This window comes from Amblyomma americanum, chromosome 3 (assembly GCF_052857255.1).
Source record: "Amblyomma americanum isolate KBUSLIRL-KWMA chromosome 3, ASM5285725v1, whole genome shotgun sequence".
Taxonomy (NCBI): domain Eukaryota; kingdom Metazoa; phylum Arthropoda; class Arachnida; order Ixodida; family Ixodidae; genus Amblyomma; species Amblyomma americanum.
Genome location: NC_135499.1, coordinates 20,310,705 through 20,335,439, shown reverse-complemented (window position 1 = coordinate 20,335,439; position 24,735 = coordinate 20,310,705). Strand labels below are relative to the sequence as shown.

Here is a 24,735-nt window from a genome sequence, read left to right as displayed (position 1 = left end):
CCATTTTTTCTTCATATTCGTATTTGATTCGTATTCGAAAATTTCAATATTCGCACAGCCCTACTCTTAACTAAAGCGGATTGCCACCATTAACGCAAAGAAACTGTGTATCATGACAAGAACTTCTGTTTCAACTTAGTAACAGCCACACTAACACAAGATCTCACAGGAATAATTTCTTTTTAATCTAGTTATGCCCCTAGGCAAAGACATAGCCACACAATAACCCCCTTTATCAAGCGTAATAACAGTTTTAAAGTATTCTTTCTTTCCACGAAAAGTAAGTGAATGAAATTTTCTAACAAATGACCAAGTTTTAAAATCATCTGTTTCGATGTTCGTTTCCAGTAATGTTTAAAAGTGCACCGTCTATACTTATTTTCCGAAACGTTCAAGCAGCTTTATTCGAATTTGTTCCTGTGTTCATTGCCTGTTTTATTATGTTGTTTGCTTATCTGTGTCCCACCCTGCTAAAATCCCCACTGGGGATTGCAGTACATGCAAATTAAAATAAAACAGACTAAAATTAGGGGCGTCCAAAATTTTCTAAAACGAATCGAATACTAATATGAAGAAAAACAAGAATAAATTAGGAGTGTACGAATATTCGAAATTTCGAATACGAATCGAATATGTTTGATAGTCGATTTGTATTCGTATTCGAAAATTGATATTCGCGAATTTCCGAATATTCGAAAATTCCCGAATACCCGCCAGCAATCGTATACTGCGCATACTTTCATAGATTCGACCGTGGCAAAACCACAATATCTGGGCGCTAATTAGCCAATAATCGAGTTCAAAATCCCAGGAAAACAATACTGAGGTCCTATCCGCTCCTTCTCCGCCGTTTATCACGCGGACCGACCGCACCCCGACGCCGCAAGGCTTCAGCTCGTGAGAATTTCCCCAAGTGGGCTTTCCCACATATCACCCGTGCTGCGAACAAGGTGGCCGACGGCAGCTTCGAACAATCGCAACTCAAAATACCGCTTTTTTTTTTAATCCTTCGGTAATGCGTTACATATTTAATGCCCACATCAGAAGAGTGCGTCCTGTCGCCTTCATCACTCTCCGTGCGTGACTACCTATCCCGTTTTGTAAACTGCGCTATGCGAGAAAGCCTACTTACGGAATGCCGCGGGAGCCTCCTGAAGGGGTGCGCCGAGTAGTCACAATAAGGCAAGCGATCCTGTTAAAATCCCGCCTGTTGCATGGTGCGTTGTAACCTGCACACCTCTTTAGCGGGCGTAACGGCAGGCGTGGCAACAATCGGAAGGCCTCTGTCGCTAGGGCAAGAAAATAGCCTGGCTGCGTAGTTTCGGTTTCTGAGCTTCACCGCTGCCCTATGACAACTTCAAATGTCGGCCCGCGCATTCGCCGATAGTCCAATCCCAGCTCCGCGCGGCTTATTTCTTTTTCCTTTTTAGAAACCACCTCGCCGCTCCTATGCCAGTGTGTGTTCCCCGGCCCCTTGCTTCCATTTGAGTTGTTCATCCAGCACTCCAAAATGGGTGGCTCGTCACGGGCCTACAGGTGTTAGCACGATTGAGCCGCCTCATAAGGCCTTACTGCATCTTCAGCATTTTTGGCAGCATTTTTTTTGTCGAGGGGCGTGGGCAATTTTATTAACAGAGACCTTCAGATGAACCGGGCATTTCTTCCGGTCCCTTGAACTCCGAATGAATGAGGTTTAATAGTCATCATGTTATATTTTGTTGCCAGTCTTGTCATTTTATGGATTTTGCTTTGCATGACCTCATATAGTTTGGATACTGTTATGCTGTCAAATCAAGTAGTATACATTTCTGTGCACATTATGTTTTTTTATATGGTACTGAGGCAGTCTAGTTTTGTTTATCTCAGTTGCAAAGACCATACACTATATTGAAAAAAATAAGGGCAACAACGTCTGCTTGCTCACCGTTTTGTGAATTTTTTGGGCACTGAACAGATATTTGATATTCGATTCGATATTAGAAGCCATTTTTTCTACAAATTCGTATTCGATTCGTATTCGAAAATTTCAATATTCGCACACCCCTAGAAAAAATATCTTTCAGAAAATGACAAACAAGCAAATGTTGCTGCCCTTATTTTTTCTCAAAATAGTGTGTGGTCTTTGCAACTGAAATAGACAAAACTAGACTGACTCAGAACCATATAAAAAAAATTATGAGCACAGAAATGTATACTACTAGATTATATGCTTAACAGTAGCCAACCTGCACTATGGCCAAGCAAAATGAAATGCATTAAATGACAAGACTGCCAACAAAAAAGCATGATGGCTAGTAAAACGACATTAATACTGTGTTGAAGGTACCGGAGAAATTCCCTGGTTATCTAAATTTATAAAAAGCCCATGGCCCCAGAACAAAACAAAAACTGCCAAAAATGTGGTAGAGCTGTATGAGGCTCCATTGCACAAACACCTAAAAATCCGTGACGAGTGCCAAATTTCGGTGTGCTGGAAGAACAATGCAAACATAAGCGAGGGGGGGAACGCACACTGGCGTTGGAACTGCAAGACTGCGAAAGAAATCGCCAGCGACGTGCCAGTCGACATCCAAAAGTGGTGTGGAGCAGGGATTAGACTACTGGCAAATGCACGGGCCGACAGCTGCCATCGCCATGGGCAAGCGGCAAAGCTCACAAACCGAAACTACATGGCCAGGCTATTTTTTTTGCCTAGCGAAAGGGGCCCACCAATCGTTGTCACGCCGGCCGGTACACCCGCTTAAGATGTGCACAGGTCACAATGTTAGGCGAGGTTTTTTCACGATTGGTGGCCTGCTGTAACACCTCGAATCACCCTTTCGAGAGCTACATGCATTGTTCTGCAAGCGGGCTTTCCCGCATATCATAATTGACCAAAACGAGATGGCGGACCTCATGCTAAGACAGTTACGAAGGAGACAGGAAGAATGTCATGGATATCAAGTACGCATTGAGTATGCCACATATTATGGAAGGATAAAAAAAAGCATGCTTTCGTGTTGCGATTGTTTGAAATGAGTCGTTGGCTATCTTGTTCCCAGCACATGCGATGTGTGGGAAAGCCCATCTGCGGACTTTTGTACAAGGTCAAGCCTAGCGGCGCCGGAATGTGATTGGTCCACGAGATCAAACGACGGAGAGGAAACAGAAAAGGACCGATGTATTGTTTTCCTGGAACTCTGAAATCGATCTCCAGATATTGTGGTTTTGCCATGGTTGAATTTATGAAATTCAGCGCGGTATACGACCGCTGGCGAGTATTCGGGAATTTGCGAACGTTCGGAAATTCTTGAATATAAAATTCTCTAATACGAAGAGCAACCAAATATCAAACATACAGTAGCAGACGGGTAATTCGGACTCGTAGGATATTTCGGACCTCGATGAGGCACCATTAGTCACCCCATAGAAGCACATACATATTCGCAACGGATATTTCAAACGTAGAAAGTCCAAAAGTTAGATTTTTTCGGACTAATTTCAGTCACCTGCGGGCCAAAATCGGCCATTTTATCAGCTTTTCGCCGGCGCAAAAGACGCCATCTTGGATTGAGGTGGATTTAGGCTGCAGTTGGCTTGGCTTGACACAATTTCAGTAGCTCATTGTTGCCAGTAGAGGTCCCTGCGATCTCTGACACTTCGAGGTGGCAGCCGGATTGTCATCGCCACCAACTTGCTTTTGTCGCCGATGTATCACTTGTTCCATAGTTGAAAATTGGTTGTTGGGGGAAGGAAATTGTGCAGGAGCTATCTCACATCTCGGTGGGAAGGGATAGAGGAGGGACTGAGAAGAAAGGAAGAAAGAGGTGCCGTAATGGAGGGCTCCGGAATAATTTCGACCACCTGGGGATCTCTAACGTGCACTGTCGCACAGCACACGGGCGCCTTTGCGTTTCCCCTCCATCGAAACGCGGCCACCGCAGTCGGGTTCCAACCCTGGTACTGCGGATCAGCACTGCGGATCAGTAGCCGAGCGCCCTAACTACTGAGCCACCGCGACGGGTCTCATACGTTCGCCATTCGCCGTTTCATCACTAGGGTTTCTCTGACCGCGTTGACCGAGTGGCGCTCAGTCATCACGAAGTTACATCTGTTCGCCGTTTTGTGATTGCGTCCGGTTGTTCCGCCGCTTTGAAAGAAAAGTGCCTTATCTTTGCGTGTGTTTAACGAGCGGTGTGGTGCACACTCGGGTTGTGGACAACATGGCACCGCCGGGTCCGTCAAAGAAGCGTGGGAAGTATTCCAACTAAATGCGGTGACCTTGCTGTCTAGCGTGTACAGTGAAAGCACAACCTTGACGCAAATCGTCGCCAGCAAGAGAAATTTGCCGCAAGGTAAAATCAGTGACATTTTTAAGCCGATTTCATCTCAATAAAGTGATTTTTTGGTACTTCACGGATTTTTCGGAATGTTCCGATTATTCGTACCATTTTTCGGGTCCCTTCGAGTCCGAAAAATCGGTCGGTGACTGTATTCGATTCATATTCGAAATTTCAAATACTTGCACGCCCCTAATTAAAATTATAAATCCTCATTTCTTCGATACAATATGAGGCAAGACTTTTTATTTCCATCGTAATCTCATGACAAGTTTTGGTCAGTTGACAAGAATGCACAAGATTATAATTCGCTCCATAGATGGCCATTTTCCTTGCATTTGTCTTTTTTGTACTGACGCGTTATTGAAAAGATGCGCACGTGCCAAGAAAAAAAAGTCAGCTGGAAGTTGGTGTGCATGTTGTAGGTCTCTTGCCTTCGTCCTTGTTCCTAGTGCATCAGCAGTCATCACACGACACCAATTCGCCCTAGCGACCACCCTGACCACATACATAAAAGGAGAGGTAGCATTTCAACCTCTTCGCCGAAAATGGGAGGGCACAAACCTGGGACACGGACACTGGCACACAGAGGGCCAGCTCTTCCGACTCCAGGTCAGGCAGCAGCTTTGCCTTGCACAGCACATCCCTGCGACGCAAAGCCCAGCCTTCTTATCACATTTGCAGAGCACCCTTCAATGAAGTCCCCTAGATAAACTGCCCAGCTTCCAGAGGGGCATTACACCAGAGACCTGCTACAACAGAAGTAAACAACTTCAATAAGTTTCAATAGTGTTTTTCTCTGCTCCTATTTTGGACCAAACACAGCTTTTGTGCACATATTATGTACTTAATGTAGTGCAATCAAGACCAAGTTAGGCAAGTATAATCTTTAAGGAATAAAATATACTTGTCTAGGTTTTTAACACAAGCAGTAATATTTTTAGGAGTGAAAATTTTCAGAACATTTCTGAAGCAGAGGGATAAGTTGGGTATGTTGGTATTGGTTCATTTTGATGGAGAGCATCGTCATGTGTGCCTATACTACCTCATGTGTCTGATTTTTTTGTGCTGTGCTGTCCATCAAAATGATTCTATACAATCCGGCACTTTATATTTATGATTTTTGTTTTTTTCTCTCGTCTCTTTTCTTTTTCTTCGGTCTGGGCATTGCGGAATGCCCACCCATCTCAAAGGGAATGACCATCAGATCATCGTCATCATGTCACTGCTGCGAGTTAGCATCGCTCCATTACACAGATTGCACTGAAATCCGGCCTGATGGCAGGGTTTTCGTAGCCAGCCAGTGCCACTGCAAAAGTTCTCTTCCTTAAGAGCCGTGGCAAACCATTTGGCATTCTCCAATAACATGGGCCATCCACTGGGATGTTTTTTGCTCAGACTTCGAGAAACTACGCATACAGCACCTTCTCAACTTTGTCAAAAGCAGCAGGTGCACACGACATGCTCCCAAGCGACACTGTTCACCTGTTTTGAGCGTGACATCCTGCTTGTTTTTTAACAGCGTACATAGAGTGCTCCGCAGAATGCCAAATGCGTGTGCCACGGAGGAGGACTTCTTTTCGCCATTCGCGATGTGCTGGGTCACCTCAAGCTTTTGTTGCGAAGTCCAGGTTCTTTCTCTTTTTTAGGTCCGTAAGTGCCATAGCCCATTAGATGACAGCAGTATGCACACTACCATCAGCGCCTTGAAACAAAGACACGCACAAAAAGAACAAATGTGCTAATCCAGGATAGAGACAGGGAAAGCTGTCGGCTGCGTTCATTGTGTTCACTGGCTTTGGGGTTTAGACAGCAATGATTTTGAGAAAAGGAAGGGCACATAACTGGCTCCCTGGGTCAGTGGACGCCTCAATCACACTTTGAGGCACTTGGTGGTGGTGAGAGAGAGATGTGGGCTGCATGCATTAGCGAATGAGGTGTCCAATAACCCACAGAGCCAGCAGCTCCTTTCTGCATGCATGTAAGGCTGTAAGGAATGGCAGACAGGAGCCCAAGAGAATGCGGGGTTTCTCGGCACCATTTTAATGTCGCTGAGGTTCTCCAAAGCTAAAAAGATTGAGAAACCCTGGTTTAGGGTAACAGACTGCTTCGCAGTGCAAGCAGAAATGAACAAAGATACACACATCACTCATTTGTAGAAACTCGCTATACACAAGCAGGACTGCGATTCATGGGATCAGACTTGTTCAGCTGAATCAGCAGGATTACAGTGAGCAGATACACAAAGCGAGTGTGCAGGAAGAACATGTGATATGCACTGCTTATGATAATGAGGAAGGCATGCTGCCTATGGGACATGTGCACCTGCTGCCACAGCTTTCTGTGCTTTCAATGTCTGTTCCAAATCGGTTGAGAGGAAAGTACCTGAAAGTACAAGGAAAGTACCTGAGACGGGGTGGCACCTGCAGATTGGGACGTTGAGCAAACACCGTGTGCCACAGGTGGACAGTGCGGTCATGCACTGGTCCTCGTGTGCACCGCCTCAGGGCAGCCTCGAGCAATGGTGTCAATGCAACCAGGAGAGACTGCTCATCGGAAAGCCATGCAGCTTGACGCTGGGACACCAGCGCCCCACACAGGGACACCCACATGGGCTCCACCACCTGCAGCAAGGAGAGGAAGAACAGATAAATGAATGACAACACCAGTGTGTGTCTCCAGCCACAGGAAAAGCAAAAATCAGAAAAGAAAACCACAAATGTTGTTCGCTGACGAAGACAGAAAAACTAACAGGATGCAGGAGGGTTATCCTGTATAATGTAAGATTCAGCGACAGCTGTTGAGGTATTTTCATTTCAAGACATGCTCAGATAAATAGAAAGCGACATGCATATATGTATAGCTACAGAGCACTCTTTCAGTTTTTCAAACACTCATTCTTCGAATAGCACTCCTCTCCAGTCTGCCATTTCAGGCGCATGGTGAAGTGGCTGCACAGCAGACTACGCAGACGAACCGTGCTACATTTCTTCTGTGGATTCCGCTTCGGTAACCACCCTCTCAGTGATCCTACCAGTAAAATGCAGTTTGGAGCAATTTTTGGAGCACTAAAATTCCCAATCGGAGCACTTAAAGCAGAGGAGAGGAGCAGAACGCTGCATTTGGCACATGACAGCAGGCAGCCAATCACGAGGCCTCATTCCGTTCTTGTTCTGGCCAGCTCAGCAGCACATATGGTTCTGCTTTGGCGCAAAACACAGCCAAAGAACTGTTTTTTCAAACAAGACAAAAGAGACCTCATTATGGCAGCAGGTTTTGAAATTCAAAGACAAAAGAAACGGATGCATTTTGCTGCATTTTCTCCGAGGTCCTACGCAGTGATGGCACATTTGTCTTGCAAATTTTTTGGAAACTATGAGTCTCAGTCACTAAAATTCACATGTCAGTGGAAAAGAGCCCTGCAAATATGAATATGACAGAATTGAAAAAATTGATTTTTCCGCGATTTTTTGGCCCTAAAGTCCCGGGTCTCCCCTTAAAGTACATGCGGTATAGGCAATGACTAATTTTTCAGACTTTCTATGGACTGCAAGAACATTCAGAAAATTGGTAGTACTTGCTGTAGGGATAGTTGGTTAATGCTATCAATTTGAACGGCACGAAGGACATAATCATAGGAAATACAATGAAGACAGAGAGAGCGCCTACTACCAACTGAGTTATTGCAGGAAATCCCGTCCTTGTCATATGCTGGTACATTATCACAGCCAGAACAAGCAATTGCAAAAAATACAGAATGACCACACTCTGCATTGGCCAGACTGGCCGTTCTTTCAATGAGAGAGCAAGCAAACACCGACGTTCAGTGAGAAGCAATGCAAAGGGGAACCTACCAAATCATTGCGAAAATTGTGAAGAGTGCGGACCAGTGCTTGAAGAGGCAAAGTTTATCGGCAAAAGCAAAGAGCGAGCCGAAAGGGAAATAATAGAGGCTTATCATATATAGAAAGCTGGGCCCATATGCATTAGCAAGTCGTTGGCAAGACTCAACAACCAGGAACTGGGTTTTTTAGATGGACACAAGTAGAACCTGATAATCGGTCATTGTACGATGATTCTGTATTTTTTTCTGACGCATTATTCTGGCTGTGATAATGTATCATCGCATAACCCCTTCAGGCGCTGGTCCACATATGTGGACGCGACCTGAACCTCCTCATATTTTCGTACGCAATGCAAATTTCTACCTTTGAAAACCGCGCTTTTACCATTTTGACCCGTCCTGTCAAGTTTGTGGCGCCATCTCTTGCAGCTACAGTGAAATGCGTTTGTAAAAAAAAAAAAAGGAAACATGTGCATCACATCGTTTTTGAAGGGACGAGTAAACAGCTTTTCTTTTTGCATTCTATCTTTACAAATGATCGTGACTGATACAATTTAAGGCTCGGAATGCATCGATAGGTTATAGTAGAAACGGCACACCAAATTTCATCGTCATAGAAGAAGAAAAAACCTGCGGTGGACGTTCAGAGTGGCGAGTCCACAAATGTGGACATCGCGCCTTAATGCCGGAAATATCAAACTGGCGTTTTTTCTCCCTACAACGCGCCGTTTTTTTGTGCACGTATAGTACGAAATGGGCTTACTCCTTACGGGTGTTGAAAACTATGCTTCTACAAAGAGAACGTTGGACGACTCCAGTGCTGAAGCGTTTTTCATGAAAATAGCTGATGGAGAAGCACTTCCAAAGAAGTGTGGCCGATCGAACAATGAAGACCCGCAAATGGCCGCAAAGAACCGCCACTTAGCTGAGCCGCTGACAACAAACACAGCGCGCCATGACCAGTGCTTAAAGTCAGGGAGGTCTAGGAGGGTCTTAGGACCCTTGCCAATATTCAAAAAGGGATCAGAGACCACCTGTGCTAGATTGTAAAACGCTTGAATCTGAAGGAAGCAACCGTTTTCTCTATCGCTCTGAAAATTTCGCTGCAGTTTTTAGCAAGAATCATTACATTTTGTATGAAACCCGACAAGGAGAAAAATACAAATTGGCAGCACCACACAAGGGGGGGATGAAAAAAATTGGAGGACGCTTAAGCTTCACCTTTAAGAGTGGAACGCGACAGCGTGTTGCAGCACTGCCAGGGAGTCCACAGGACGGCATCGCCCATTCTCGCCCATTCGGCGCGATGCCTTGCCCGTTAGACAAAACGGACGCGTGGAGCGGCAAACCACGTAGAAGCGCTGCCAGGCACCTTGCCGAAATGCGCGGGACTCAAGTTGCAGTCGTAGTTCGTCGGCACATCGTTCTCGACAAAGCCGATGCCACGAACGTCAGCATAGCTTCCGCGCCAAACGAACGGGCAGCAAGCCGCAAGCTTCGTGGCGAATGCACTTTGGATGTGCACTACATTGTTCACCGCTCACCACCGAACTAGACAAGCAGGAGGCGCTGATTTTGACCTTCAAATGAGCCAGAGGTCCAACCTCTTACAGCGCAGTTTGGGTGTCCACTATATACCCAAGACAGTTACTACCCCATTTCCTTTCCTCAAAACTTCCGCCTGCTTCTACAACATGATCACGCCTGCCGAAGCGGCCTCTCGCTTCACCACGAATCACCACGAACTCGTCGTTGCCGCTACACTGTGCCTCATTTTCACGGCAAACAAAAGCCGCACGAAGCTTTCGTTTGTCTGAAGTTACCCGCAGCACAAAATTTTAGTGATGAAACGAGCCAGATTTTCAGAATGCTTCTGGATTTTCAAAGCTGCTATTCCGAGTCGATGACGTCAGGAAGCGCGGGAGATTCAAATAGGTTAGTTATTTTGGTTCAGAAAGAGGTTGCAAAGAATAATTCATCCTCTTTGTTGTCACTGAATAAATAATACAGTTGAATCCCGCTACAACGAAATTGACGGGGCGCGCGAGAAATTTCGTTGTCGAAAAATTAATAAAAAATGCAAGGCAGTAACTCCAGCAAAACATAGTTTTATTGCCAGGAATCTGTGAGCTTAGCCTGCTTGCGTTTCACTGCCAGCAGCGGCGTCACACGACTCGCACTCTGTTAACAGCGACATCGCAACGTCGTCATCGTGTGCGCCAAGGAATTTTCTATTAACGTCAAAGGCATCCAGTACCTGCGATGAGTCTGCAGGGGCAGGTAAGTCTTGAGCGGAGTCATCTTCATGATTGGTCGACTCTTCTGGCTTGCAAACACTTTTGATGACGTCTTCATCGCTTCGTTCCTCCTGGACAATCACGTCGGCGTCAGCGTCGAGGAAATCGTCCAGCGCTATGTCAGCAGGGACGTTTCCAGCTTCCTGGAGCGATTTCCAAGTAACGTTAATCCCTGGAGTCGATGACAACGGTACACTTTCCGTGGTTGCAGTCGTGCTGGTCGCCTTGCTGTCGACAAACCCGGCGTGCTTGAAGCAGTTGCGGATACCACTGCACCGTGTTGCTCTCCATGCCGCAGCCATCATTCATGAAAAGATAGACTTTCGTCTCCCTACCAGTGTCAGTGTTCAGGAGAAGCCACTGGATCAACCTCTCCCGGTAGGAAGACTTCATGCTCCGGATGATGCCTTGGTCCAGGGGTTGAATGACTGAGGTACAGTTCGGCGGGAAGAATTTCAGCTCCACACTTGACAGCTTGACGCCGTCAGTGCGGTGCACTGAACAATTGTCGAAGAGCAAACAAACCTTTCGATTTTGTATGCTCATGTCGCGGTCAAGTGCCACCACCCAGTCAGCAAAAATGACACAGGTCATCCACGGCCGGCTGTTTGCCACGTACTTGACAGGTAGGCTCGTTCCCCTTGAAGCAGCGCGGTTTTGCACTTTTGCCAATAACTAACCGGGGTGCGTTTGTCAGACCCATCCACATTTGTGCACAGCAGCACAGTCACTCGTCTCTTGCTATGTTTGCCTCCGTGGCAATGCTGCCCTTTAAAATCAAGCGTCTTCGCTGGCAGCATCTCATAGAAGAGGCCCGTCTCGTCTGCGTCATAAATATCAGACGGAGCGTAACTGCTCATTATGTCAGTCATATTGTCCGCCACCCATGCTGATGCGCCGTCAACGTCCGCATATGCCGATTCACTGCACAAAACCTTGCCGACGATGTTATGCCTTTCTTTAAAGCGATTCAGCCAACCTATGCTTGCCTTAAAGTTGTTCAGCCCTAGCAAACAAGCATAATTTAGGGCCTTCCACTGTACAATTTTACCGCTCAGTGGCATGTGTGTTGTTCACGTATCGACGAACCAAGCATAGATAGCCTTGTCGAGCTCTTCATACATTGGTTGCGTCACTTTCTTGTGCTGCGCTGAAGTGCCCGAATGAAAGTGCCTTCCTAATGCTGTCCTTATTCTTCAAAATCCTCAATAGCGAACTCGGCGCGATGCCAAAATCTGCGGCAATAATTGCCTTCTTCCCGCTTTCTGCTTCGGCTATAATTCTATCCTTTTTTTCTAGCGAAATAAACTTTCGCTTCTTCTTTGGCGGCGACACGGCAGAGGCGATCGATGAGATCAGACCGCAGAGAGAGATCGACGATTCTAGGGAGCCTATCGACGATCAACACACACCGACGCACGAGAAAATGGCGGCAAGGGCTGCGGAAAAGATGGGGAGCAGAGGCTAGCGACTGGATTTGGATTAGTCTTTGGCCCTCGTACGACCGGCAGCCTTCGCACAGTGCGAACAAGTCTCCTCGCTGCTTCCCTATGACGAATAAACGACTCCCAACCAAATTTTTTAATAAAGAATACATGAAAATGTAATAAACATACATTCCGTGCATTATGTAGCTGCTCCAAGCCATTGCTTTAGCAGGGAATAATCTCGTACAGCACCTAATTTTTGAAGAAAGGCGGGCCACTGACCGGTGAAGGCTCGCGGAAAATTCGTAGAAGCGAATGCGTGCTCAAAAAGTAAATCCGAGGGAATTTTAATACATTAACTCCTATGGGGATTTCACGGGGAATGAAAAATACTTCGTTGTGGCGAAAACTTCACTGAAGCGGCATTCGTTGTGCCGGGATTCAACTGTAGCTTAATTGTAAATGCACAGCTGTTCTTTTCAGCATTTTACTAAGCATATGGAATTACGCCGTTTCTAAATCCTGGTGGCAGCGATCTGGCGACAGCCGCCCGTTTTCTGCCAGTTGTGGTGCTGCACGGCGGCAGTGCATCGCCATTCCACCGCACCGCTCAAAATCCGCAGCGCAAGTTCGCTCCATGAGGGTCGCCCTTAAGGCGAACATACTGAAAACGAGGCTTGAACAACCGGACAAGCACTGGCACTCTGCAAAGTTCGCTTTTCCCCCTTGCTAGAGCTAACGTCAAAAGGTAAACACACAGTGATGTTATCACTGCGCAGCATCTTGGTGCACTGGCAAAAAATGCGTTGTGGACTGTAACGGTGCGAAGGGGAGAAAAGCGTTAATGACTGTGGGGGTTGAATGGGGAAGATAAGTACGTTCTCCCCACTCAATCGCGGCTGACACGGTTCAAAGCCGCCCGGACCCCACCCCGTGATCGCGTACGCTACCGAGCGCTCGCCGACCACGGCAGGCCTTGCTCTGAGGGAACAAAGGAACGACACATTGGCTGACACAAACAGGCATTTATTGCTACAGAAACAATAACGCCAGCTAGCAACAAGGTACGCCAATGAATTGAGGTCGTCCGACTCACCAGCAAGGTTCCGAGCTAATGTTCGCCCGCGCTAGGGCAAGGGATATAAACTCCGCAGGCCGGACGGGACGAGTACGGGAGCCTGTCTCCCCGTCGCTTCTTTGCCCCGCCGGCGAAGAGCGGAGCCGCGAGCGACGCGTCCGCTCGCGGTGATTATCCCAGCCGAAGCCCCCTCTCCCGCGCGCGGGCTTTGGCAGTCTCCATGCAGCGATGCTGGCGCCCTCTCTTGCCAGTTAATGTAACTCACAAGGGAACGCGCTCAGCCTCGAGGTGAGACCGCCGCTGCACGGTGCCTCGCGGGAAAGCAAACTCAGGGGGCTGCAGGGCAGGTCCCCACACGACTGATGCTTTTTTTCAATTCTTGGGAAAAAATCGGGGGTGGGTGGGTTCATTATGTGAGTGGGATTGTTACGCAAGTAAATACGGTACATATACCGTAATGCAAATGGTTCCTGTCAGGCTATTCAATAATTTGAACATCGAACATGATAATTGAACATAATTGTTCTAACGGATTGCACGAAAAAAAGCATAACTGTAAAGAGGGGTCACGGGCGGCAAGTGACATGCGAGCTCCGCCGAGGCATCGTTTTGGTGGCCCCGAAAGGAGCCTTGTAAAAAATATGAGAAGGTTGCCGCGGCCACCTCTCAGCTTGAGAAATCCCGAAGAAACACTGGGGTGAAATCACGACAAGCATCTCGCAACGTACTTCTCACTAACTTACACAAGAAAACCCCATGTCCGTCAGCCTTGCTTGCCTCACGTGAAGCTTGCCGACGTCCTTCTTCATGGCCTCTCTTTGAAATGCTCTATCCAGCTGCCGCCTAGCTGGAAGTCCACATTGTTAATCAGCAGGGCAAACTGCTTCGCTTCTGTGGCCAGAATCGGTCCGGTGATAGGCAAGTTCTGGGCACGGGTACCAAGAAACCACCCGTAGAGGGCCTCCTCCACCTCCTTATAGGCACCTTGTCGAACGCGTTTGCGCCCACTGTCAAGCGAGCAGTTTTCTTTGTTCAACTTCTCAGCGGAACGGATGATCGTCGACACCGTCGGTTGCGATAGTGCGTAATTCTTAACCAAGTCACACACTTTCTTACCGTCTTTGTAGTCCTTCACGATACTGCACTTCGTCCCCAAATCGATAGCCATGCGCTTTCTTTTCACCGGCAACGTCGTCCGATAATCAGCGGGCGGATCAGCCATCTTCCATTTCGGCGGCGATTCAAACGAGACGGAGAAACCACGTGGCCAGGAACGACTTTGATGAAATCAACTAATACAAACAACCAAATCCGTTGGCAGAACTGCGCAGAATGAGGGACGAGCAAGCAGATAACCGCTGCCGGCGCGTTGGCGAGGTCCATTCGTGTTTCGGAGGGTGGCGCAGTGTAGAGCGATGGGCGCAGCCCATTTGTGTTCAAAGGGGTGGAAGGGCAGCGGGAGTGAGGCGCGTGAGGCTGGCGATGCGGAGAAGGCCAGAAAACAGGTTCTATTGTATGAGCGCACGGCGGAGAGGGTGCAGCGGATGAAATTTCTTTCTTTTTTTCATTTTCAAGGATTTCGCATTCCACTACCTTTTGGCCCGAGCACTCAGGAGCCAGACTTCATTGCTATAACCGATAATGCGGCATGGGGGCATTGTAGTAAGCGGGTTATATAACCATAGAAAACATACAAAAGTGGACGGTGCAGCAACTTTTCATTGTTGTAAACGATATTTTGTTAAAACCGGTATCGTTATAAATAGGTTCGACTGTATTCCCTTACCACTTCCAGCGCCTCTCTACTAATTGTGGACTGCCGTTCCCTTGCTAGACTGTTGAACATTACTTTGGTTTTCTGCATGTTAATTTTTAAACCCACCGTTCTGCTCTGCTTGTCTAATTCATTGATCATGCTTTGCAATTTAGCTCCTGAATGACTCAGCAAGCAAATGACCAAACAAAACAAGCTCCCAGTCGGCGTTAGCCTCTGTAATTAGGCCTAGTGACTAGAGCCGGAATAACCATCGTGAACAACAATATGGACTCACTGTGGCTTGCTGTAATGGTAGGTGTCTTCCCTGTTTTCGAAACGCCAGTTGCTGACAGTTTAACGACACAAAAGTAAATGCTGTGGTGTGTTCTGCTGTGGGTCCGCTCACCTCCCTTTGAAACGCACCCCCATTTTCTTCCGTGCTCGGCGTCTCTGTCAAGCCATGCGCCCCCCACCAGTTTCGCTGCTACCTCTTCCTGTTCAATAGAATCTCGATGATATGAATTCCGCGGGACCCCGAAAAATATTAATGTCGTACCGAATTTGTATGATCCAAAACAAGCCAAGTGTAACATGAAAATGAAACACACAGTTTATTTGACTGAATTACTTTTGGCCGAAAAAGTCAGTAATATTGGTTCCCACTTTCTTGGGCTCGATTTCGCCAATCAGCCCAGCCTGAAATGAATAAAACAGTGCCACAGTTTCGTTGCTCACGCTGCCGGCGCTGATGGTGCGGCACAGAACGCCAAAGGAGTTGAGGGTTTCTGCCATCGATTGTAGTGGATAACCCTCTTCTTCATTGCTGTCTGATGACGACAGTTCACTTTTTCAATTAAATCTTCAATGGTTCGCAACTCCTGGGTTGCAACGCTGTCACCTGCAGTGACAGTCATAAGCAGAAGCTTGAACGTCGAGCGTCTCCCAACCTTCAGCAGCAAAAGCTTCGTCGGACTCTTCGGCAATCTGCATAGCAACCGGTGCCGTCGTGAATCCACACTTGCGAAAGTGGTTTGCGATTGTTTGCGTTGTCACACTGTCCCAAGACAAGTTATGGCTAGAAAATGAATTGCGTCCAGAAGACTAATCTGCAAATAATCTTTCCGATCAATCTTCGCGAGTAATTGCACCATTAGTCAAGTCTCATTACAACGAACGTCAGATTTTTCACAATTACGAACATTTGGAAAATCCCTTCCTGAAGGCCTATGCTTTCAATGTAAAAATTTTTCAGTACTACGAATTTCAAAATACCAAATAATTCAGAATAAGAACTGCAATTTTATCGCTGTCACTCCAGATAAATACCTTATTACTACAAATTTATATCCAACGCGAAAAAGAAAGCAGCAAGTTTGGAGCAATCGCGGGATGCGGGCAATACAGGGCATGGACTCCGTGATCAGCTTGAGCAGTGCTACAGAAGCTGATCGCGGAGGCCACGGCCGGGGAAACGCGGTACGGGTTTCGCCGCCAGGCAGTTTCTGAAGTTGACAAATATCATCTTTTTAACATCGGCGCACAGGTGGAATGCGTAACTAGGCCTAGTTTTTCGTGCGCACTAATCGGCCGAGCCTGCGTAGCGTCCGCGCCGTTGTCTCAGTGAGGTCGTGTTGAGTTTTGGCCGCGAGATCACTTTGCCCTTTGGATGGTCAATTCTGCGGTGCCGTCCAATAAGAAGAGAGGGCCGTTTTCGCTGCAGGATAAAGTCACCATTCTTCGGGACACTGATGCCGGGGAAAGGCAGATCAACGTCAGCAAGGAGCTTGGAGTAGCGCTGTCGATCATCGCGACCATCTTAAAGGATAGAGCGAAAATAGTTGAGCTTCATCCGAAGGTCCCAGCTTGCTCCAAGCAGGAAACAGCTGTGGATCGGGAATTTTCAAGACATGGATCAAGCAGTGATGATGTACTAGTTCAAAGATGCCCGATTGCAAAGTGTGCCAGTGTCTGGGCCAGCGCTGCAAGAAAAAGCGCGGGAATTCGCTGCAGCGCTTGAAGTCACTGGTTTTGAAGCAAGTGGCAGGTGGCTCTACTCTTTTTGTCAGAGAAACCTGGCAAATGTTGGTGAGACCGCATCCTTCTATCATTTGTGATGGAACTGCGCAAAACACAGGGATAAGAGACAAGCCCTGTTTCACTCTTAACTTAAAACTCTCACTTCCCTCATCATCAACACTGTGCGCCGAGCACGGACCATGTCGTTCTGCAGCCGGCAGCGCTTGTCTCTTGTCCCGGTGTTTTGCGCTGTTACATCACAAGTGAGCAACCAACATGCCCAAGCTGCTGTCATGGGTGCTTCTATCAGCTCCTCCCGGAGAAACCGATGCATTGAAATGCAATGGCAGGAAGAAATGGATGCTTTGCATTTCCGTGCTGTTCACCTGTAATGCAACTGGCAGGAAGGAGCTCAAGCCTCTCATTATCGGGAAATATTTAAAACCCAGCTGCATGAAAAATGTAGCATCGGTGCCGTGTGGCTACTGAGCCAACAGCCGTGCTTGGAAGATGCGCAATCTCTTCTCCGAGTGGCTCCTCAAGGTCAACAGCGAAATGAAGAAGGAGGGCAGGAAAATCCTGACGATTGTGGAACGCTGCTCGGTGCATCTTGTGAACATTCGCATGACAAAAGTGTGCCTCGAGTTCCTGCCCCCGAATTGCACTTCACTACTCAAGCAGGATAAGGGGATGATCAAGAGTGTAAAGACGGAATTTCGAAGGCGTCTTGTTCAGCATCTTGAGAAAACGAAGCAGCACGAAAAAACGGGGACGAAAAAGACACACATACGACAGGACGAATGCTGCATATGTTTGTCTCTTTCGTCTCCGTTTTTTCTTGCTGCTTCATTTTCTCAAGATGGATCAATACCAACTGGCCCAAACTTCGGTGCTTTTGCTTGTTCAGCGGCTGCTGATTAACCTTCGAATCAACCAGCCGAGAGCTATAAACGCCAAGCAGGCCGTGGAAATGCTTACCGGGTTGGTGTGGAAGGCACTCCTAACACCATTCGAAATTGCTGGAGGAAGGCAGGTTTACTTAAAGGGATACTGCATTAAATTTTAGGCGGTCTAATTTTCTGCTGGGATGGAAGCTGGAGTTGCTAAGATGACTGAAACCGCATCGTTTTTTGCACGAAGTCAGCACAAAGCCCTTTTTCCCCTCATTTTTTCTTGAACTGGTGCACCCGGTGGCGGCGCCCCAAACTACTGCTGCTTGGAAGCTGTGATGTCACGCGTCTCCCTGCCTCCGTGGCTTGGCCAACCCGGCCGCTTCGGCGTCATGGCATGCGCCTGCTGCAGCTGCGTGGGCGCTACGCGCTGCGAGTGCCACCGCTTGTGTCCGCAGCCCTTTGAGATCAAATTTGATCGACGCGGCTGCCAGACGAGCAAAGGGTGGGGGTGCCAAAGTATTATTCCGCTAAAGGTTGCAACAGTAGTGCAGCGGGGAAAGAGAAACGCTATGTCATATCTTCCGAAAGGATGCTAAGCTCTGAAGAGTGGACCCCTGTGGTGCAGCTAGCTTTCATGACAAACCTTCTAGGTCTGAATTTTTATCAGCAACTAAAACGCGCTGGATGGTAACGAGGACAGTGTGCTGTGGGATGAAGACAGTGACAAAGAAATCTCCAGCGAGGAAGAAGACGAGTGACCAGTCAATCCCATGAGAGCACATCCAGCTTTCATTTGAATAAATCTCTTTCTTGTTCAGGACAGTATTTCTCTTCTTTCTGTCAACTTGCATTCGAAGTTTGTTTTTTTTGTTCGGGTTCGCAATTTTTGAGGGGTCGGCTTGCAATCGCGGCCGGCTTAGATTCGAGTAAATACGGTATCCTTAAACTGCCAAAACTACTTGCCTTGAGAACCACACGTCTGCTTCTGGCACTTCAGCAGCACACCAAATGCATACCCTTTCAGCTCCACCATATCCAAAAGATATCACAAATACTCACCTTGGGGGCTTGCCCAGAGGCCAGCAGTGCAGACATTGGTGGTGCCAGCAGGCCCACTGCCTCGACCAGGGGTGGAACACCACGCAGGCAGCCAACCAGGTCCTGCACTGGACGCACCAGCTTGCCCCCAGATGCCGAGCGGCGTGCCTGCGTGATTGCTGGGTTTCAAGAAAATGCGGGAACACCGAGACCCACAAGAATGGGGTCAAACAGCAGCAGCTCTTCACTTCCTTTGCGTCACACTTGCACACCGTTTCCTTTGTGTACTCCACCACTACTTTTGCTGGCAATGGCATTGAGGATTTGCAGCCTAAAAGCCCCCGCTTCAGTTATTGGTTTTCTGTTAAAACATGCAGTTAAACCTGGTTATAACAAAACTGAAGAAAGTCCGAGATTTTTTGTTACATCCAGGTTTTTATTACATGCAGTTTTCGTGAGAAAAGTCGGAACAACACTGCAAAACGGAAACCAAAATAAGAACTAAACGTAGCTTACTTGAACTTGAATCAACTTGAAACAACGTTACTTGAAGCCATAAACGCGAATGCATGCTGCCGTGTCCCCTCCGCAGACCGACCGCGGAGGCATGTTCCCTCTCTCGGTCTTCCCCTCACTGTTGCCCCAGAAAACAGACTCCACACCTTGGTTCATTGGCACTCTCCACCGTCCCCGTTCCTGATGCGCGATAGTTATCGACACCGAAATCAAGCGAGCAACCATGCGGCGGCAATGGTCGTGCACTGCTTGCGTTGTTTATTTTTTGCCCTATTAATTTCCGCTGCTTTTCAGCATGAACTGTTGTAATGCTATGTGATATGACGTTCTAAAAGAGAAAGCACCGCAGATGTGACGATGGCGCTAGAGCACGGCATGCTGTATTAACTGCGGTCACTTGCTGCAATTGACATTCCTCTCGTGTCAGTTAATGCTCTATTGTCACGACACTTTCGCGTGGTTCTGCCAAATTTCGAGCAACTCAGCACTAGCTAACAGACGGATGGCATAGCCAGTTCGTTATAGCAAGGTCAACCGCCACAACACCTTCGTTACATGGAGGACTCAAATACACACGCTTCAATGGGGGTGGCCTTAGGGAATTGAGACACTTCGTAATATCGAGGAATCTGCTATACAGAAGTTCACTGTGAGAGGCTCTAAAAGGGACTCTCAGTAAAGGTGCAGTACTCCTGGGATGTTAAAGGGCCACTGACCGGGGGTCTGGACATTTCAGACAAACAAGCCCAGTGGATAGATATGGCATCAAAGATAACCTCTGCAAAATACTAGAGCCATGCGCACCCCGAAAAGCAGCAAAAATTAAAATCACAGCCCGTTCACTCTTCCCTTCGAGAAGCCAACCTCCTCATCCTCTACGCTGGCTTCCCAAGCCTCAAAACCTCTGCGAAAGACATTTCATTGGTTCGTCCTTCGGACTGACGGGTGAAGGGTGGGCATAGCTGCTTCAGCACCTTTCGTTTTCGCGCACATATACAAGGCCCCCAAAAAACAAGTTTTTAGTTACTCGTGCCAGTTCATGTTTGCTTCAGCGTGTTCTGTGCGTGTGCCGTGTCGTGTGTCGTAGAGCCTTTCCCTCGCTCGCACACTCTACCGCTCTGCACATACACTGCTTCTCACTCGTCCATTTTATCTACAATGCTACTGTCCTGGTTTTTCTTGGCTCAATTAAAAGACAGGAACTTAGGAGCAGAGAAAAGACACAAACACACAGAATACATAAACACACATGGAGAACTGCAAATGCAAACGTGCATTTCCAAGAAAGGAATCCTGGACGGTTCCTGGGTCTGCGCTTCGCCGTGTGTTTCGAACAAAAGCGACTCCTGCCTTTCTGGTCGTAAAACGGTGAGGGGGCCTAAAAAAAAATTTAAAATACATGCATGAAAAGGAGGCTCCCTAGCTGGGGATGTCACTGACAAAAACAAACAGATATATGAAAAGATGCGCTCAACACGTTCAGCAGGTTGAGCCGATCGCATCTCTCGATCGTTCAGTGTACGTGTGCAGGGAAAATGCAAGACGAGGTTTCGTCGTTGGATGTGCATGCAGCGACTGGAGTTGAACCACGATTCGGCACAGATTGCCAGAAGATTATGCCTTCAGTCGTGTCTGGAAAGCCGATGCTTTGGAGCCAGACACGACTGAAGGCATAATCTTCTGGCAATCTGTGCCGAATCCAGACACAACGGTCAACGGCTTTCCAGGCACAACGGTCAAGAATATGGTGGCTTGCGGAAAACGTTTCACTCTGGATGACTGCGTCCACAATTCAAGGCTACTTCAGGCAATAAACAGACTCCTTCAGCCACGGAGGCTGGGGCGAGGAAGGAAAAAGGAAAAAAAATGCGCAACCGAGCACCGCAAGGCAGACTCAAGGAGCAAACTAGGGTATTGGGAGACCCCGCCGCTATATCCCGGGTAGAAAATATCCCGGGTAGAAAAAGCAAGAAAATAATTCTTTTCAAGGCGGGGCCATGACATAGACATGTGACGTACCTCACCAGACACCACACCTCCTGTTAAAATCAGAGGAGGAAGGAAGAATTCCCCTTGCGGAGCCTACTCGATGAGGCGCGAGTGAAAAATCTCAGGGAGGGAACAGAAGGAGAAGAGTATGGCGAAATAGCTTGACTGTGATGGCTGTAACTACGTTATTAATGAGTCTTTTCAAAAAATATTTGTGGCTGCGCCTTCTGGGGACAATGCCTCGCTGCCAGAGAGGTAGAAAATATTTTCGACCAAAGAGTGCTCAGTGGCCCTTTAAAGGATGCCGCTTCACAAATATCCTCCAGCAATAAATTTTTTTTGAGCAAAAATTTCAATTTCAGCGTCGTCGCATCTTTCCCTCTCCTCTTGTCCCGTTTGGCATGCTCAAAGGTTGCCATCGTCCCCAACGTGGGAATTCCCCAGAGGGCGGATCTTGCGAACTCGCTGGAGCAAAGTTGCTGACTGCCAGGGTAGCTGCAATCTAACCAATGGCCATCCCTGAACAGAATTAAGCAGCAACGTGTGACGGAGGAGGAGGGCACTTTTACATGCGATTGTGGGTTCTCTGTTGTGTGTAGAAGTGTATTATTTGGCTCAGGTGTTCGTGATAAGAGAATATAGTGAGCGAGCAAGTTTATGTATTCTCCTCAGTAGGTGTTTTGAGCCCCTTCAACATGCAACAGGCTATAACAGGCTGTGAAATCTAACAAAAAGGCAAAAAATTGATGTTTTTCATTTTTGTATCCACTTGTATGCCCTGTTTTTAATGCTATCCTGAAGTTTCATTGCTGAAATTACCTGGGAAGTACTCTAAAAAAAAAAAAAAGTTCCGTGAGCCCCGTATGCTGAGCAATGCGGGAGAAACGCTAAAAAAATGGGCATATTTCTCCGTTCAGGATTACTGCCTACGTACTCATCTTGCAGAAATGGTTTCTTCGTGTCTGTTTTATTTATTTCGAACCCATTTATTTTGCAACCATTTCAAACTTGTGATTTCAACTTTCTAGTAAGTCAAACCCCACTACAACGAAATTTCCACCTCAACGAAGCATTTTTTGATTCCTCGTAGCAAACCATACTCAGCAATGCAATTATTCCCCCCCTTCCCCCCCCCCTCCCCCCCCCCAAGAGTAATCTTTAGAACGCGGTTGCACTTCAACGAAGTTTTTGCGATTAAGCAGCTGATTTTTTTTTTTTTTTTTTGTAATGCATCCACAAACGCTCACAGCGTATCTCGTGTGGTTTCACCGGAAACAGCTACCGAAGTCACTTTGCACTTTTAGTGGCTTCACTGACATCCCCCACGGAATCTGAAATAATGCGCAGACATGTACGCATAAAGATGTAATCAGGCACACAACTGCCTGCGATGGCTCTGCCGGCTTGGACAGCTCAGACTCCACATGTGAGACCTGCAGCCATTGGCGCAAGGTGACTTTCGGCTGGCTCACTTGTTCGCTTGTTTAGCTGACAAAGGCGGGTCAGTAATATACGTTGTGGGACTAGTTGGTTCATGCTCAGACTTCTTTTATGCGCACAGAAAGACGACACAAAAAGACAAGGTAGACAGGACGGAGCGCAACTTTCAACTGTTTTATTCCAGAAAAAGTACATGACATTTATACCAAAAAGAATGGATAGTTATCAGAGCCACGTGCCGGCCAGAACCCGGGAAAAGCACACAGAAGGCACCGGTGACTCACCTCATGTGTAATTTATCTAAAAAAGCAAAATCTTTATCATATATTGTCACAGATGGTGCAATGACACATGAACTACCGCTTTTTCTTATATGGTAGGCTTCAGCCAATTCTAGCGCAAACGTGTCAGTACTCCTGCACAAGATGCTGGTGCCTTGGAGCGTTGCACCACACAGTTTTTTTGCTTTCTGTTTTATGTCGTTATCTTTTCCACACTCACTGATGTGCGCCGGCAGGTGCGAACCGGTACCGTTCTTCAAAGACAAACTGTGTTCCCTTAGCCGCTCATTAACACATCGGCCCGACTGCCCAATGTGGGTCAGGAATCAGTTGTATTTTCATTTTAATGTGAAGCTGGTGTGGCGGCGGTAGCAGGTAACAAACAGACCTTTTATGATACTAAGCGGGGGCTAGTTCCAAAGCACTTTCACTGCAGGTTCAGTGTGTGGAGAGCCTAGAGACACCTAGGCAGTGGCACATAAGCAATCTGCTGTCGACCAGCGTGGCTGGTGGTCAGCACATGCTTGTAGGTTATGGGCCGCCTGCTCGGTGTCATCAGTGTCAAAAGCATCAGTGTCTAAAAACTTGTGAAAAAAAAATTGATTTCGAAGTGCGTGCGCACCTCACTGACGCCGGAATGCATGCATACAAATCCTCTCAAGTTGAAAAAGAACGAAACGAAACAAAAAAAGAACGAGCAGCTCAGACTTGTCTCGCTTCTGCGAAACGGCAGTCAAAGTAGCCATGCATCCTCCGATTAGACATTTAGCACAGTGCATTCCGCGGACAGCCACTGCATAAGTGCAGATTGCCTTGAGGATGCCACAAGGTGCCAGGTGCTGGCCAGCTGTTTGCATACCTGCCCTGTCGGGACAATCAGTGCGTGCACATTGGCAGTGCGTGGAAGAAGATTGCACTATGCTAAATTTCTCTATTGATGCACACCCCCGTGCAGGTTAAGGCGTGTGCGTACCGCGGGTAGTTCGGCCGTAGACACCTCACAGGTACACCTCAACCTGGTTCCACTCACGTCTGTTGCTGCAAGCGTGCACAGACCAGGAGTGCAAGCGCGCGCACTGCAGTATGCCAGTCACTAGGCCTGTGCGAATATTGCCACGCTGCTGACTTTCTGCCGGCGCCACCTGGAGGTCGAACTGTGTTCCCGAGCGCGTGGCCGAACGTCTTCTTTGTCCAGAACGAGCGCGGCGGTGTTGGCAAACCTCGCCCGAGTGAACAGCTTTGTTCTCTGTATTTTCGCCGGTGACATTTTTGGTGGAGGTGCTGGGTATCATCCCATGTACGCTGACCGGGACGATAGCCCTGACGCTTCTCCCCGACGAGCAGACGCCACACCTGTCCACAAAGTGAGCCGTCGCCTGCGAGGCCTGCAACCCGAATTTGAGCCACTCACGATTCCTGCTCGGGCCATGACTTCCGCCACTGGCAGCCAGACAGGTCAGTCCTTCGGCAGTGCCCCGCCGTTCCGTCTTTCTTGCACCTCGGTCGCCACCATCCTTCCACGGCGACCGGTTCGAGGATGTAGAAGATTGGTTGGCCGGTTTTGACCGTGTGGCCGCGTTCAACCAATGGGACGACGAGCGAAAGCTGCTGAACGTGTACTTCGCACTGCAAGACTCGGCGAAAACGTGGTTCGAGAACCACGAGGCGTCCTTCTCTAACTGGGCAGCTTTTCGCCGCGAGGTGCTCGCCACGTTCAGTTCGAGCGAGCGAAAGGAGAATGCCGAACTTGCCCTTCGCTCCAGGTCACAGCAGTCCAACGAGAGCGTGGCCACGTTTATTGAGGACATGACCCGCCTCTTCAATCGGGCCGACCCAGCCAT

The 24,735-nt window shown here is 47.9% G+C and overlaps 1 protein-coding gene across 9 annotated transcripts in view; it reads right to left on the bottom strand.

Moving 5' to 3' along the window:
- The window catches only part of LOC144124469 (telomere-associated protein RIF1-like), a 395,573-nt gene that overhangs the window by 176,032 nt on the left and 194,806 nt on the right, over positions 1-24,735 (bottom strand). For all 9 annotated transcript variants that reach the window (XM_077657148.1, XM_077657150.1, XM_077657155.1 and 6 more), the window contains 3 exons: positions 18,690-18,836; positions 6,726-6,943; positions 4,884-4,965 (listed from right to left, as the gene is read on the bottom strand). In XM_077657148.1, the coding sequence (XP_077513274.1) occupies positions 4,884-4,965; positions 6,726-6,943; positions 18,690-18,836 (447 nt within the window). The remainder of the gene's footprint in view (positions 1-4,883; positions 4,966-6,725; positions 6,944-18,689; positions 18,837-24,735) is intronic.